General features: G+C 51.0%; 1 protein-coding gene across 7 annotated transcripts in view; it reads right to left on the reverse strand.

Annotated features, from left to right (window-relative positions):
- Positions 1-13,314, reverse strand: part of PXN (paxillin) — a 66,560-nt gene that overhangs the window by 35,440 nt on the left and 17,806 nt on the right. For 4 of the 7 annotated variants that reach the window (XM_025474178.3, XM_035706340.2, XM_035706336.2 and 1 more), the window contains exon 1: positions 12,931-13,102. The exons of 2 other annotated variants lie outside the window; for them this stretch is intronic. In XM_025474178.3, the coding sequence (XP_025329963.2) occupies positions 12,931-12,943 (13 nt within the window). In that variant the 5' untranslated portion in view covers positions 12,944-13,102. Of the gene's footprint in view, positions 1-11,516; positions 11,760-12,930; positions 13,103-13,314 lie in introns of those variants that run through there. One more of the 7 variants, XM_035706339.2, reaches the window with a different exon arrangement.

A 13,314-nucleotide genomic window follows, 5' to 3' on the forward strand; every position in this document is an offset into this window, starting at 1 on the left:
CCCACGTCGGGCTCCCTGCATGGAGCCTGCTTCTCCCTCTGCCTGTGTCTCTGCCTCTCTCTCTCTCTCTGTGTCTCTCATGAATAAATAAATAAAATTTAAAAAAGAGAGAGAGAGAAAGGTCCCTTGAGAAAAGCAAGCTTGAGGCTACACTGTGGCAGGTGTGTAGTAATGAAGAAAACCAGGACCCCCACATATCTCCCAAAAAGGGGAAGAATGAGAAAAAAAGCACAGTTCTGCTCTCCTACTAAGTGTTGTGGGCAAGTACTTTCTCCTCAGTGGCCTCAGTTTGTCCATCTATAACACACATGGATTGAATCTTGTAAGTGATTTTCAAATGTTTTCACACTGTTATTTTCAATGTCTTAAAAAGCCACAAAACTCCTTATGTAATTGCATTCTTGGATAAAAGTCCAATACATAAACTGCTAAAAAAAAGTGAGTCACCCTGGTTGAGGAAGATGATGGGCTGGAGACCCCCACACACACGTGTACCCAGAGTGGATTATCCTAAGACTTCTTCCAGCTCTGGAAGCGTAGGGAGGCATCTAAGGAAGATTGGATGGGTCCAGGACCACAGAAAGAGGAGTGTTGACTCATCACACCCAACAGAACATTCAGAGGACAAATCTCACAGGCAGAAGAAGCAAGGGAGAAGAGGAAGGGCAGAGGAGAGATGACATCCAAGCCAGAGATGCCAAAAGGAGCTACTACCAGCAACACCATCAACAGCCAGTGACCAGCAAACCAAAGGTTCCCAGGGACAGATGGACTGTGACACCCTGGCCCGCATGCCGCTGAACAAGGTCAGGCAGAGAACAGCTGTCTCCAGGTCAGTGTTCCTGCTGCTCTCGGGGTGCAAACAGGATGTTTGGAAGCAGATGACCACAAGTGACCACAGGAAGCTGTGACAACCACCTCCAGGTGACATTTCTCTTCTTTCCCCAGCTTGTTTCCGGCATGACTGCCTCAGGCCAGCAAAAAGACATCAAGTGCTAACTTCCGATGAGGGAGAAGGGGCAGAAATTCTTGGAAAGTTCAGGATACAGGAGAAAAGGCATCTGAGATGGTGAAGGGGAGAGGAAAAGAGGCCACTCCACTATCCCCCCAGGGTACAGCTAGGCTGACTCTACTAAGAAAGGGGGAGGAAGTCACACATCCACTCACAAGCCAAGACAGGCAACACATGACCAAGCAAGAACTTTTCCAAGACAGGCACCACGTGACCAAGCAAGTCCAGGAGGGTAACCACTTCTGGTCTCTCTCCTTTAAGCCCACCCTAGAAGAACCAGCCCAACTTGGCTGTCCTGGACTTCAGCAGTGATGAGAAACCACCCCAGTGGGTCAGCCAGGCCAGGAATCCAGGGGCGGGGGATGGCAAGTCCAGAGGAAACCAAGTGCAGGCTGTGGGACACTCCCATTTCCACCTAAGGAAGAGGAATGTTCCTGGAAACAGAGAGCGAGAAAAAGCCTGGCCAAGACTCTCTGAGCCATTTCTACCTTCCCATAGGCCCCAGGGCTGACCTAACAGATCAACTACCCCTAAAAGGCACAGAGGCAAGCAGGGCAGCCTAGCCACTGGGACAGCTTCTTGCTTTAGCTGGACTCATTCACTGACAAAGACCTCAGCTTATGGTCCAAAAACCAAACTCTCCCTTTCTTTACTGATACTTGGAGCCTCATTGGCCCAGACCCATCCTATGAGGCTTTAGAGATGTCACAGAGCATCCTTCACAGCCTTCCTTGACAGAGGAAGGCCTGTGGATTCTGGGACAAGCCCAGTGCTGAACTGGAAGTGGATCCTAGGGCCAGTCTCTGTGGCAGCTCTCCAATGTTAGTGTTAGATGAGCAGTTAGTATAAACCAAGCCACGGAACGACCTCCTTCCCCAGCCACTTCCTCTCCAAAGCCACCAAAGAGGCTCTGGGGAAATGCAATGTCTTATAACCAAAACCAAACCTAATACCACCAGCACTAGGGGACAACTATCTTATCTGTAGAGCTGTGCCCCCAAGCTCTCTACCCCACAGGGCCATAAGAGTCCCAAATCACATCCTCCCAGGAGATAACCCAGGTCAGATTCAGCTGAATGCTCAACCAGGCTCATATGCACTACATGTTTGCCACCTATCCTCTTTACCCACTACTATTCAACACTGTAAAAAAGTAACAAAATTTTAAAATTAAAAATAAATAAATGTTTTCCACCAAGACCACAGGCAGCTGACTAGCAAAGTGAAGAGGTGACAGAGAAAACCAAGACCCCAAAGCAACGGCTAGAGTTTTACAAGGAGGAGGTGCCTGGGTGGCTCATTTGGTAGAGCATCTCCCTTCAGTTCAGATAGGTCCTGAGATCGAGCCCCTACATCTGGATCCCTGCTCAGTGGGGAATCTGCTTCTCCCTCTGCCACTCCTCCTGCTTGTGCTCCTCTGTGTGTTCTCTCTCTCAAATAAATAAAATATCTAAAAAAGAAAAGAAGCCCAATTTACATTAGATCTGTGAAGTTATATTGAAGTGGGAAGGTCAAGAGGTTGGGTGGTTGGAACCAGAAAAGAGCCTTCTCAAGGACCAGCTGCACAGATATAAAAGGAGGAAGGGGAGGGGAGACAGGTAAGGAGGCAATTTCCTGCAACTTGGACAAAGATCCAGACTCTAGGCAAAGCTAAGTGCTTGGAGTGGTCAGAAGTGATATCTAATGCAGAAAATGAAGCTTAAGAAAGTCCCTAGATGGGGGCAGCCTGGGTGGCTCAGCAGTTTAGTGCCACCTTCAGTCCAGGGCATGATCCTGGGGACCCGGGATTGAGTCCTGCATCGGGCTCCCTGCATGAAGCCTGCTTCTCCCTCTGCCCGTGTCTCTGCCTCTCTGTGTGTGTCTCTCATGAATAAATAAATAAAATCTTTAAAAAAAAAAAAAAAAAGAAAGCCCCTAGATGGGATGCCGGGCTGGCTCAGCCAGTGGAGTATGCAACTCTTGGGTCTCAGGGTTGAGTTCGAGCTCCATGTTGGGTGTTGAGATTACTTTTTTATAAGTAAATTAATTAAATCTTTTAAAAATCTTAACAAAAAAAGAAAAAAGAAACCCCCTAGATTTAGCACATGTGTATATGCCATAAACATGAGGCAGAAAGAGAGCATTCTTAGAACTTCCCCTGGCAGGGTCAGGCAGGAATATGTACAAAGGAGCTCAGCCTACTGTAGGCAACAGAAGAGGACCGACAAGAGGGCTGGAGCTGTAGAGGCCAACCCAGTGGTGCCTTGGAAGACGGGCATCCAGTGCAGCCAACTGATTCTTCAAAAGAGACAACATATGGATTTTTATGTGTAACTCCTAATGTTTTAAATGTTGGCAACCATAGTTGACAGTTGAACAACATGTGGGTTAAGGACACTGACTCCCTGAGAAGCTGAAAATTCACATAGAACTTTTTTTTTTTTAATAACATCAAAACTTTAATAAGCAGCTTATGTCAGTCAATAATGAAAATCCACATATAACTTTTGAGTCCCCCATATTTTAACTGCTAATAGCTTACTAGTGACCAGAAGCCTTACTAATAATACAAAGAAAACATACTTTGTATGTATATCTTATGTACATATTTTGTATGTTACATACTGTATGCTTACAATACAGTAAGCTATAGAAAAGCAAATGTTAAGGAAATCATAAGGAAGAGAAAATGCATTGACAGAACCATACTGTATTTACTTTTTTAAAAAACCATGTATAGGAATGCCTGGGTGGCTCGGCAGTTGAGCATCTGCCTTTGTCTCAGGGCGTGATCCCAGAGTTCCGAGATTGAGTCCATCAGACTTCCTGCATGGAGCCTGTGTCTCTGTCTCTCTCTCTGTGTGTCTCTCATGAAAAAATAATAAAAAAATAAAACAAAACCTTTTTAAAAAACCACGTATAAATAGACTCACACAGTTTAAAACCATGTTGTTTAAGAATCAAACTGTAAGGACGCCTGGGTGGCTCAGTGGTTGAGCGTCTGCCTTTGGCTCAGGGTATGATCCCGGGGTCCTGGGATCGAGTCCCACATCGGGCTTCCTGCATGGAGCCTGCTTCTCCCTCTGCCTGTGTCTCTGCCTCTCTCTGTGTCTTTCATGAATAAATAAATAAAATCTGTTAAAAAAAAAAAAAAAGAAACTGTAATTTGGAATATTTTTAAATACTAGGAAGGCCAAGTAACACAGGTCTTCAGGTCAAATACAACCTATGGTTCCAGTACGAAGAACCAAAAAGAGAATGAGTTTGGTGCCAGAAGACCTAAGGTCACACACTCAGGTCAAGCTCTTGCATCAGGATCTGGGTGACACTGGGTGTGTCCCTAAGTCCCTTGAGCTGCAGTTTAGCTTCCTCATCTTCAAAATGCGGAAAACTAGGGATGCCTGGGTGGCTCAGCAGTTGGGCAGCTGCTTTCGGCTCCAGTTGTGATCCCCGGATCTGGGATTGAGTCCCACATAGGGCTCCTGTGAGGAGCCTGCTTTTCCCTCTGCCTATGTCTCGGCCTCTCTCTCTGTGTCTCTGATGAATAAATAAATAAATCTTTTTAAAAAAGGGGTGGGGTGGGGAACAAGCATCCACCTCAAAGGACTGCAGTCAGAGTCACATCAACAGTGATGAGGCACACAAAAAATGTTGCCTAAATCTCAAAGTGTTGAGCAAAGGCCTGTGATGTCACATAGGCCAAGAGAAGAAAAGGGGACAATAACAAAGAGAGCAGACAATGCCTGAGGCCATGAAGAGACAGTGAGGAGGAAATGAGCTGAGTCTTTGCTGGTGGGCAGGCTGGCCGGAAGAATCTGGACAATAGAATCCACGTCAGGGGTGGAAATATAAATTTAGGGAGTCGCCAGCACGTAAGTAAAAAAAAGAGGTCACGCAAGTAGATAAACTGACCTAGGTACCTAGGAGCAAAACAGGGAGCCAGCAAAAGCCTCTGGAATAACACAGAGGTAGACCCCCATGAAGGGATTAGAGAAGGAAGTGGGGGGATCCCTGGGTGGCGCAGCGGTTTGGCGCCTGCCTTTGGCCCAGGGCGCGATCCTGGAGACCCAGGATCGAATCCCACATCAGGCTCCCGGTGCATGGAGCCTGCTTCTCCCTCTGCCTATGTCTCTGCCTCTCTCTCTCTCTCTGTGACCATCATAAATAAATAAAAATTAAAAAAAAAAAAAAAAGAGAAGGAAGTGGGGAAGGAAGTAGGGGGGAGTGTGTCTGTAGAAAAGAGATCTCAAGGGAGAGAGGGGGAAATAAGGCCACTAAAGAGTAGGATGCATTCTTAGCAAAAGAGAAAATGTGAAAGAATGGCCCAGGCTGTGCTAAAAACAAAAAAAAGGAGCAAAGTAAAGACATGATGAAGAAGTTAGAAGAGGTAGATGGGTAAAGAGAGAGAACCAGAAGAAAAAGGGACCTACGGATGGCCACATCAGGTCTACACTGATGGGATATAAGGGGAAGAGGGCTACTGAGGCTTATAAAAGGTGGTGAGGTGGAGAGACATGTGGGGTGAATGAACAGACAGCCATGGAGGGTCTATCTATTGTGTGCCAGTCCCACACCCCTCATCTCCTGCAGACTCCCAACACTGCAAGAGGCAGGCTGTAGGCCCATTTTCAACAAGATTTTTCTGTTGTCGAGAGTGGGGCCCAGGTCTCCATGGCTTATTCAAAAGGATACACAGACTGTTGTCCAGAGGTGTCTCAAGCAGCATGAGGATCCATGAGCTAAACTGAAAAGGGCTCCCCAGAGGCTTCCACCCACCTTCATGCTTATCCAGGGCTCTACTATTCAAAACAGCTGGAAATGTGCACCCTGCTCTCCCCAACAAGAAAACAGAACAGAACATGGCTGTCTCTGCCAAGTGAGTTCTGAATAAGCTGCATTCCATTTCATTAAAACAATTACCTGAGTCCCAGCCAAGAATTACATACGGCTTCCTCACGGCACCGCCCCTCCCCCCCATAAAACACACATCGTGCTGTGTTTCAAACAGGCAGAGAAAGGCCATGACACACCACTCTGAGACCTCACTAGGAAGATCCCTCCTTCATCCCTACCAAGTGGCCAGCCTCTGCATCCTTGCATGCTGACAGACAGGCGTGAGTCTCAAAGAAGACCCTCGAGTGAAGTGCTCCCCTTACAAGAGCCTGCTGGCTTCCCAAAAGGTTTCTAGTAGGCATCAGGCCCTCAAAGCCAAGGGGCCACTGGCTATTTCTCCCAAACAGATGGGAGGCCAAGGTGGCCCATCTTTGAGTTAGACAAGAGGGACCTGGGAGTGGGGATTCCAGGACTGGGGATTCCAGGACTGGGAGCCTAAATTTGGAGGATTGAATGGCCAGATCTGAGCTGCAGGGAAGAGCCCAGGGCCACTCTGGCCCACACTGCCCACAGGCTAGTGGTGTTCTTTGGGCCACAGATAAGAGGTTCATGATGTGAAGCAAATGGCATTTCACCCCCTCCCCCAGGCTCCAGCTGCCCAGAGGCTATTCTTTTGTAAAGCCTCGCTCTGCATCCCACCCAAGCAACCCTCTCCAAACTCTGACTGGAGCCCAATATCTCCCTTGTCCTGACCCTGGTCTGATTAATGTCACCACACCCAAAATAACCCCAGAGGCTGCCTCCACACTATGGAAGTTCACTGTCTCTGGCTGGCCCCATGCTTTTTACTGCATGGGTCATTGTGGCTGTGTGCCCCCACCAGAGCTGAGGGTTACCAGTCTTGATCATCCCGGGCCTGCCTGGCTCCTGTCTGCCCACCCAGCCTTTGCCACCACTGGCACAGTATCACAGGAGGCCGAGACACTATGTACACTCCTGGCTGAATAACCCTGAGCCCACTATGGAATAAGCAATGTTTTCTTAACTTTTTCCCAACTTTTGATCATGACAGTGTCTAAACATACAGAGAGAGAGAAGTTGGAAGACCATTTCAATGAGCACCCATATACTCTCTATCTAGATTCAGTCATTAACAGTTTGCCATTTTATAAAAACACATGCACGCATGCTTGCAGGCTGTGTGTATACATACACACACATATATATATGTATGTATGTATATACACACACACACGTATATATACCCCTCCTTTCTACTGTATCATTTAAAACTCAGTTGCAGGGACACCTGGGTGGCTCAGTGGTTGAGCATCTGCTTTCAGCTCAGGTCATGATCCCAGGGTCCTGGGATCAGGCCCATATCAGGCTCCCCATAGGGAGCCTGCTTCTCCCTCTGCCTATGTCTCTACCTCTCTCTGTGTCTCTCATGAATAAATAAAATCTTTAAAAAAAAAATGGGGGGCAGCCCAGGTGGCTCATTGGTTTAGCACTGCCTTCAGCCCAGGGCCTGATCCTGGAGACCCAGGACCGAGTACCAAGTCAGGCTCCCTGCATGGAGCCTGTGTCTCTGCCTCTCTCTCTCTCTCTCTCTATGTCTCTCATGAATAAATAAATAAAATCTTTAAAAAATTAAAATTAAAAAAAATTTTTTAAATGGGGATGCCTGGCTGGCTCTGGTTTAGTGCCTGCCTTTGGCCTAGGGCATCATCCTGGAATCCCAGGATCAAGCCCCATATCGTGCTCCCTGCATGGAGCTTGCTTCTTCCTCTGCCTATGTCTCTGCCTCTCTCTCTCTCTCTGTGTCTCTCATGAATAAATAAATAAAATCTTAAAAAAGAAAAAAAAATGAGTTGGGACGCCTGGGTGGCTCAGCGGTTGAGCATGATCCCAGTTTGGGGATTGAATCCCACATCGGGCTCCCTGTGAGGAGCCTGCTTCTTCCTCTGCCTGTGTCTCTGCCTCTCTCTGTGTCTCTCATGAATAAATAAATAAAATCTTAAAAAAAAAAAAACGAGTTGCAGACATCATGACACTTCACTCCTAAATACTTTTAACATGCACCTAACAATGACAATATCCACCCATAAAACCACAATACCACAATCACACAAGAAATAAGCATTAAAAAGCCGTTTTTAAGGGAAAACTTGGCCACCAGGGGCTCTGCTGGGCCCGGCCAACCACACGTTCTGCCTGCCACTGGCCCAGCATCCAAGGCCTCCCTGGAGAGGCCAGCCCTGAGTCCCACTGGTTAGGCAATCAAGTCTTTAGCTGGAAGACTTAACAGGACGTGAATGCACACTTCAGGCCAGATGTGAGACTCCTAACAGGACCCCAACTGAAAAGGCAAAGTGGGGCTGGGGAGGCTATGGGCCTATCCCGGGTAAGGAGATAATTCCTGGACACCTATTTTAATCAGGTGATTTGTCAAGGTTTCTGGGAAAACTCAGCCCCCTAACTGTCTGTCTCCCTCTCTCCCTCCCAGAAGACACCCTCAATTCTCCACCTTAAACATTTTCATCGACTTCCTCCTCTGGAAATGGGCTGGCTCCAACTGACAGCAATGTACAAACACCTGAATGAAGACAGGAGCATGTCTGTATGGGCCAGGGGCACAGAGGGCTTTATTCCAACCAGGAGTAGAAGAGGGACCTCAAAGGACAACCCTCTGTCCTGAGGAGAACAGGTGACTGGGGATGGGAGGGCACTGAGAGGGAGACTCTGCCACAAGTGCCTAGCAGCCCATCCCAAGAAAGAACAAATGAGTAAAAGATAGGGAAGAAGCCCAAAAGCAGGAAGAAGATGGATGTGGGAGACCGAACAGAGAATGGGGGCTGTGCGGAGAGGGCAGGAAAGATTTTTAGCATATGGAAAACCACCAAACCAATAGGCAAGCAAGATCCGATCCAGTTTCACGAACAGAGGTGTAAACACGGTTACAAGCCTGACTCTGCATTTAAACCCCAGCCCTGCCAGTCACTAGTTAACAGAATCTGGGCAAGGGAGCTAACCCTCTCTGTACCTCAGTTTTATCATTTGTAAAATGGATAGCAGTAATAATAATTGAACCCATGACTCCTACAGCCAACATGAGTCAGTGAAACAATGCATGTAAGGTGCCCAGTACAGTGCCTGTACATAGTAAGTGCTCAATAAACATTATGGGAAAGAGTTCTACAAATGTTTGTTATTGAGACCAGGCCAACCCAGGGAAGAACTGCAATGAGCGTGAAAGTTTTCAACTTTCTGGCCTTGGGCCAAGGCAGAGGCCCAGGGAAGCTGTAGAGGGCCAGCACACTCCATGCAAGAAGAGTTATATGGGGGAGCGGTGCTGCTCGGTGCCTCAGCGGTAACTCTGGCCTTCTGTGGGCCCCTCCAGCCAAGGACCCACCCAGCTTCCCAGTGCATGGCTGTCACTAGGGAAGCTGGAGGGAATACTGCGATGCTCCCTTGGAAGGTCTCCAACCCACAGCAGCAGGGCTATGGCCCCAGCAACCCAAACCTCTCTACACTGAGCTGGGGCTGCCCAGGAAGCAGACAGCTTAGCACAATGGAAAGGGCACCTGCTTAAGAATCAAATACCCGGGGGTTCAGAGCCCAGGAGTATTTGGGCTCACCAGTGTACAGCCCCGAACAAGATCAGTGCTGACGCAGAACACACCATCACTCCCCGGACTGCCTCTGCTGCAGGCCCAGCAGCTGGGTGCCCTGACCCTGGCCTAACACACAGAGCCACCACAGACAGGCAAGCCCAAAGTCCAGACTTTCCATGGAAACAGGGAGGCTCCATAGCCCGGAATGCCCCAGGCAACTCCCCTGCCCCCCTAGCACTCCCCCTAAGGACAATGAGGCACTGTTTTTCAGGGGGTCAAGACTGCTGAGAAGCTGAAAGAAGACATGTCCAGATTCTAGCAGCAACTGGGCATGGCCAACAGCTGGCTGCTCCCCCTCTAAGAGATGGGAAGGCAAAGCTATCAAGGTCTCAACTGGACCCACCCTTTTCGAGAGGCCATTTATACAGGATGGCCCCCAGGGCACAAATTTTGAAGGTAACAAGCAATTACTCAGCAGACCCATGGCTCACCCCCCAGTTAGTCACCTCACCAAGCACTTAATCTTATGATGATTTAGATGACCAGATCTGGAATTGGATCAGTCTGGGTTCCAATCCCAGCTTCCCCCCAGTGAACCTCCCAGAGCTTGTTTCTCCATCTGTAAAGTGGAGATAAAACACCTCCCAATTGGAACGGCAGTGATCAGACCCCTAAAGTGCTGAGTCCGATGCCTGTCTCTCATCAAGCACACGTGACCATTACTGGGCCGCAGCTGTGATCACAGCCCCCCAAGAGCAGGAGCAACATGAGCAAGGGGAGAGCGAGGAGTTGGGTCCGAAACCGTAATCAGAGTACATCTCAGTGTTGTGGGAACTCTGTCCAGGAAACTCTAGCCAGAACTCAACAGAGCAAACTCCAGGCCAAACCAGCATCTAAACAGTAATGGGAAAAGCCACCAGCAGCCACCCCACAGCACAAAGAGGAGAGAACACACAGGGAAGGGCAGTGTTTATGCTTTCCTGCCCAAAGAGCTATAAATTTGTAACTTATTAAACAGCACATGGTGAGTCTGTCACTAGCAGCTATAAGGAGGGAGGAGTTCCCCAATTTTTAAGACCAAAAAAAACTAAAGTCGCAACAGAGACTGCCCCCTCCAGCCTTGCCATAAGACAGACCATAAACTCTGTTTCAGGGACCAGGAGGCTCACAGCTGAGAGCACTCTCAGGAGAAAAATAAAAACAAGAGGCCTGGCCTTTGTGTCCACCCTAACTAAGGAAAACAGCTGACAGGCAGTGTGTTGAGCAGCCATCCAGACAGCTGATGGGGCCTGAGCACAGAGGCAAATTCCTCTCCCCTTCCTGATCGCCCCACTGCTCCCACCCTGGGGCTGCAGTGCAGCCAGGCATGGCTGGCCTCCTGGGAGCTTAGGCCAAGGAAGTCAGGCAGCCCTGACAACTGGGGAGTCTGTGCTGGAAGGCAGCAGAAATTACAGGTGGCAGCCGTCACCCCTGCGACCCCTCCTTCACCCCCTCCTCAGGAAGAAAGGCCTCTTGATACACAAGAGCTGCAGATCTAGGAGCTAAGGACTCGGTTTAGTCATGTTTTTTTCATTCTGTGGTGGTGCAGCCTTGGGCAAGTCTGTCTCTGTTAGTCTGTTTTCTCCAGTTGTAAAAGGCAGGTACTAATGACAGCAGTGGCCCTAATAAGGGGCTCTTATAAAGGGCTGCTGGAAGGGAGAACGGGACAAGTTGAGGTATGGGGAAATACTCCATAAGCAGCAAATTTCAATTCCTGCAGTCTCCTTCTGCCAGTATACTCTTTCCTTGAGATTAACTCCGTTTCCTGGCCCTAAATGGAAGACTGTCAGAGGACAGGAATTCTGGACTCCAGCAGCAAACTCTACAAAACTTTCTCAGACCTTCAAACAGTACCGTGTGGAAGGGACCGTATAAAAGCAACAGAAACACATCAGCATTTTAGAAACTCTAACTCTGCTACCCGGTTCCTGCTGGGAAAGCCTAGAGACTTTCAGATCCTGATTCAAAAACTATGCCCCAGTCTCCTTTCAGCTTATTTTTTATGTGAAAAAAAATACCTGCCTGCAAGCTATGCCAACCTTGAGCGTGTTGGAAAAATGGGTGCCAATCCTGACCCAAAGGCAGAAGTATGCTTGGCAGCCATCACGCTCTGCAAAACAGGCAGGACTATACACCATCCCCATCACCAGGTTCTTTCAGCGGCACCCTGATCTTTTTCAAAAGGAAGCTGGCGGTCCTCCTCCCTGTCCCCTTGGAAGTCCAGGGCCTACGAACAGCCAGTCTTCACTCAGTGCCCTGTGTGCTTGGGGGAGGCCAGTCAGTGCTGTCTGATGAATCTACTTCTCAGAGCCTGGGACACAGAAAGAATCAGTGGTCACACAAGCCACCCACAGTCCAGAGTGGGAAGACAAGGCTCCTACAGAGAAGAAACTACCCCCACCCCTTACCTCCCCAGCTCAGAGGCCCTCTGGCTACAGGCATGAAGGGCAGGGAGACAGAGGGAAGAGTGAATCCTCTCACTCTAGGGTTCAGGCCATTCAAGGCATTCCTAGAACCCTGGCATCAACCCCCTTGGGTTTAGTGTCAGGTTCCAGGAGATACCTTTCCCTGTCCTAACACCAATCAAGACTGGACTGAAAGGAGTAGTTTTGGAGCTCTGATAACATGAAAACAGTAAAACTCTGTTCTGGGCATCCTGTCCTCCTTACCTGTGTGGCCTCCAGCAAGGAGGCCGATGCTGGGGGGTGGGAGGAACCCTGCCAGCCGGGGCAAGTCCAGAGATGGCCATACCCTGGGGCCCGCTTCCCACCTCACTCCCCTGGCGCTGCCCCAGAATCTGGGAGTGGGGGGGGGGGGGGAATCATGTCTCCCCGGCTTACTCTTCTAGGATTAGGCTGATCTGTGATAGGAAAGGGGAGGGGCTGGTCCAGACTGGACAAGGCACCCGGCGAAATGCAGTGACCGGAGACGAAACAGGGCGCCCAGACCTGGGGTGGGGGGTGGTTAATGGGGACAGATGAGAAACTTGTCTTTGTGGGGGTGTGGTCAGCGGAGGCTCTGCTCTAACTTGCGAAATGAAAGGGGTGGGCGTGGAGGGGCTACCCCTGAAGTCGGGGCCCTTGAAGGGGTGGGCGCAGGTCCACCGGGAGTGCAGGCAGCTGCTCCCCCGAGCTGGGCGGTCGATCCGGGAGGTGGGGGCTGGGGGAGCCGGCTATGAAGGGAGGGTCCCACGGAGGGGGGGGCGGGGCGGGGCGGGCGGCAGGTCCCTAAGGTGCAAGCTGACCCCGGCTGACCCTGGGTCTCCGGGGTCCGGGGTCCGGGGTCCGGAGGCGCGGCCGTACCCGAGGCGGGGGCTGGCGGCTGTGAGGACCGCGGCGGGGCCGGCCCGGCCCGGGACCCCCGCCCCGCGGCCCCGCGCCGCTCGCTCGCGCCCGCCAGGCCCGGGGCCGCGCGCCCCTCGCAGCCTCCTCCCTCGGCCTCCCGCTCACTCACCGAGGTCGTCCATGGCGGGGCCGCGGGCGCCGGGGGCCGGCTCGGCGTCGCGCTCTCTGCCCGTCCCGGGGCCGCTGCTCGCCGCCCCGCAACTTTTCCGCCGCGAGCCTCGGCCCGGAACGGAACGCGCCGCCGCCGCGCGCGCCCCGCCCCCGCGAGCACGCGCGCCCCGCCGCCCCCGCCCGCGGGCGCCCCCGGGAGCCGCCGGCCCCGCCCCGTGCGGACGCTGGCCCCGCCCCGCCTCCGGCCGCGAGCGCGCGCCCAGCCTGCAGTGGGCCGGGCTGGGCCGGGCGGGGCGGCGGCGCCCCCTCGCGGCCGAGCCTGCAGGCGGGAGGCTCCCAGACCTGCGGGCCCTGCGGTCAGTCTCGGCCTCAGTCACATGCT

Source organism: Canis lupus, chromosome 26 (assembly GCF_003254725.2).
Source record: "Canis lupus dingo isolate Sandy chromosome 26, ASM325472v2, whole genome shotgun sequence".
Lineage (NCBI taxonomy): Eukaryota > Metazoa > Chordata > Mammalia > Carnivora > Canidae > Canis > Canis lupus.